Source organism: Solanum tuberosum, unplaced genomic scaffold (genome assembly GCF_000226075.1).
Source record: "Solanum tuberosum cultivar DM 1-3 516 R44 unplaced genomic scaffold, SolTub_3.0 scf00092, whole genome shotgun sequence".
Taxonomy (NCBI): Eukaryota; Viridiplantae; Streptophyta; class Magnoliopsida; order Solanales; family Solanaceae; genus Solanum; species Solanum tuberosum.
The window spans coordinates 1,568,545-1,570,596 of NW_006239019.1; the positions used below are offsets into that span (position 1 = coordinate 1,568,545).

The 2,052-nt window shown below is 27.4% G+C and overlaps 1 protein-coding gene across 1 annotated transcript; it reads right to left on the reverse strand.

Annotated features, from left to right (window-relative positions):
• Positions 1–1,584: 1,584 nt before the first annotated feature.
• Positions 1,585–2,052, reverse strand: LOC107060706 (agamous-like MADS-box protein AGL23). Its single transcript, XM_015308892.1, has one exon. The coding sequence runs from the start codon at positions 2,050–2,052 to the stop codon at positions 1,585–1,587; it is 468 nt and encodes a 155-aa protein (XP_015164378.1).

Below are 2,052 nucleotides of genomic sequence, written 5' to 3' on the forward strand. Positions count from 1 at the left end.
CCTTTCTTTCTTTTTGAAAATGTCGCCATTCTAGCCAAAAAAAAATTGTGATTTTCTCAATTTTTATCTTCTTTTTCCCTGTTCCCATTCTGCTTAAATTCCTTGTTCTTCAAGAAGTAAGATTTGTTTTGAAATTTGGGATACTTTTAAGGTTTGGTGAAATGTTAATTTATAGGGAGAGATTGAAAATCAGATATCTATTAAAAAAAATCTTTTCTATATTTTGTTTCTAAAATTTTGTGGGCATATATGGAATGTAATTTATTCTTTAGAAGGAAATCTTGACTGATCATTTATTTTGTGTCAAAGTTTGACTTGTGAATTGTGATTATATAGTAATTGAAATTTGGAAAGTAAGCAACATACCAAAAGGATCTCAAATTAGTTTATGTTTAAAAAACATGAGAAAATATGAATAATGCGTTATTTTGGTTTATAAATATATTTCATTTTATTGAAATGGTCCTTATGTGTAATAAAAGGTATTTATTTTGATTTCTTAATATATTTCACCTGATTCAAATTGTTTTTAATGTGTAACAAAATATGTTCATTCTGGTCCTTTAGCCTAAACCTAATATATTTATAAAATAAAATTAAAAAGTGTTAAAATTCAATTGTAAACCCCATGTAACTAACAAAACTCACCATTGTTGTCATGTTAATTAACTCCAAAGAAAAACTTCATTAAATCTAACATCTTTGTCTCAACTTTTCGAACAAAATTTACTATTTTCTCTTTCTTAAAATTTACAGATGACATTTATAAGTAAGATCAATTTTTTGTTTATTAAAGTTTTAAGCTAGAAGAGGTCCAAGACCAATAAAAATTCATTGTGAAGTAGTGGTTTTTTTTTGTTATAAACGCGTAACTGTTTTTTCGAAAGAACTTTTTTGAAAAGTCATATTAAAAAAAATGCTTCTAAGAATAAGTCGTTTTTAGCAACAACACAAAACATATTATTATTTATTAACAAAATCTCATCAAAATAGAAGAAAAAACATTTTTAATTTACATGAAGCATATACAATAAATCTTAATTAGAAGTCCTAATTAGTTTTTTTTTTTTGTGAGGGTTATTTTAGAGTTAGAATAATTGTATTGACTTTTCTTTTGTGAGAGTTAAGTTAGGGTTAGGGTAATCAAATTGACATATGTACATGTTTACACATATAACTTGTATAAGGTTCTTTTTTTCAATAATTCTAATATATATATCAACACACGTTCATATCAATATACATGGACTAATTTTTCTAAGATATTCGTACAGAATATAACACATTTCTTTGAAAAGCGAACTACTTAATAGTGAAATTGGTAAGCAAAAACAAATGATATTCACAAACAAAACATCAATAATGAAAATACAATAACAAAATAGTTGATTTATAAAATTCACTCAATGCTCATTCATATGATAAATCTAAATAATTAAAACATTTAATGGAAAAAACTTCTAATAGTCTGCTTTTGATTCTGAACTGCATTTTAATAATAGTAAAATTGATTATTTTTAAAAAAAAAACTGCTTCTAATATGCTCATGCTCTATTTTTAGACCACTAATTCTATTGAGACATGCTACATAAACAAAGCTTCAAATGATTCAGAACCATTGACAACAATCTTCTTTCTGGTTCCTTCCAATTGCTCCTTCAACATTAACAATAGATTCAAATTTTGACATCCTTCCACATCTATATGCTCCACCCAACCACGGAGACCATTCCCCTTGGGGGTCGATGATGATTTTGACCCCGAAGATTCGCCAGAAACATCATAAGAGGAATGATGAGAATTCATCACTGATGTTGATATTTCTGAGCGATTACAACTAGAAAAATGCTTCTTTATAACAGAGTTAACATCTCCGTAAGTATAAGGAATGCCAGAAGGTGAAAAAACAACGGAGGTAACACGAGAACTTGTCAAGGATTCAAGTTCTTCAGCTTTTCTGAAAAGTCCTTTCTTTCTTTTTGAAAATGTCGCCAGTCTAGCCAATTTTTTTGTGATTTTCTCAATTTCTATCTTCTTCTTCCCTGTTCCCAT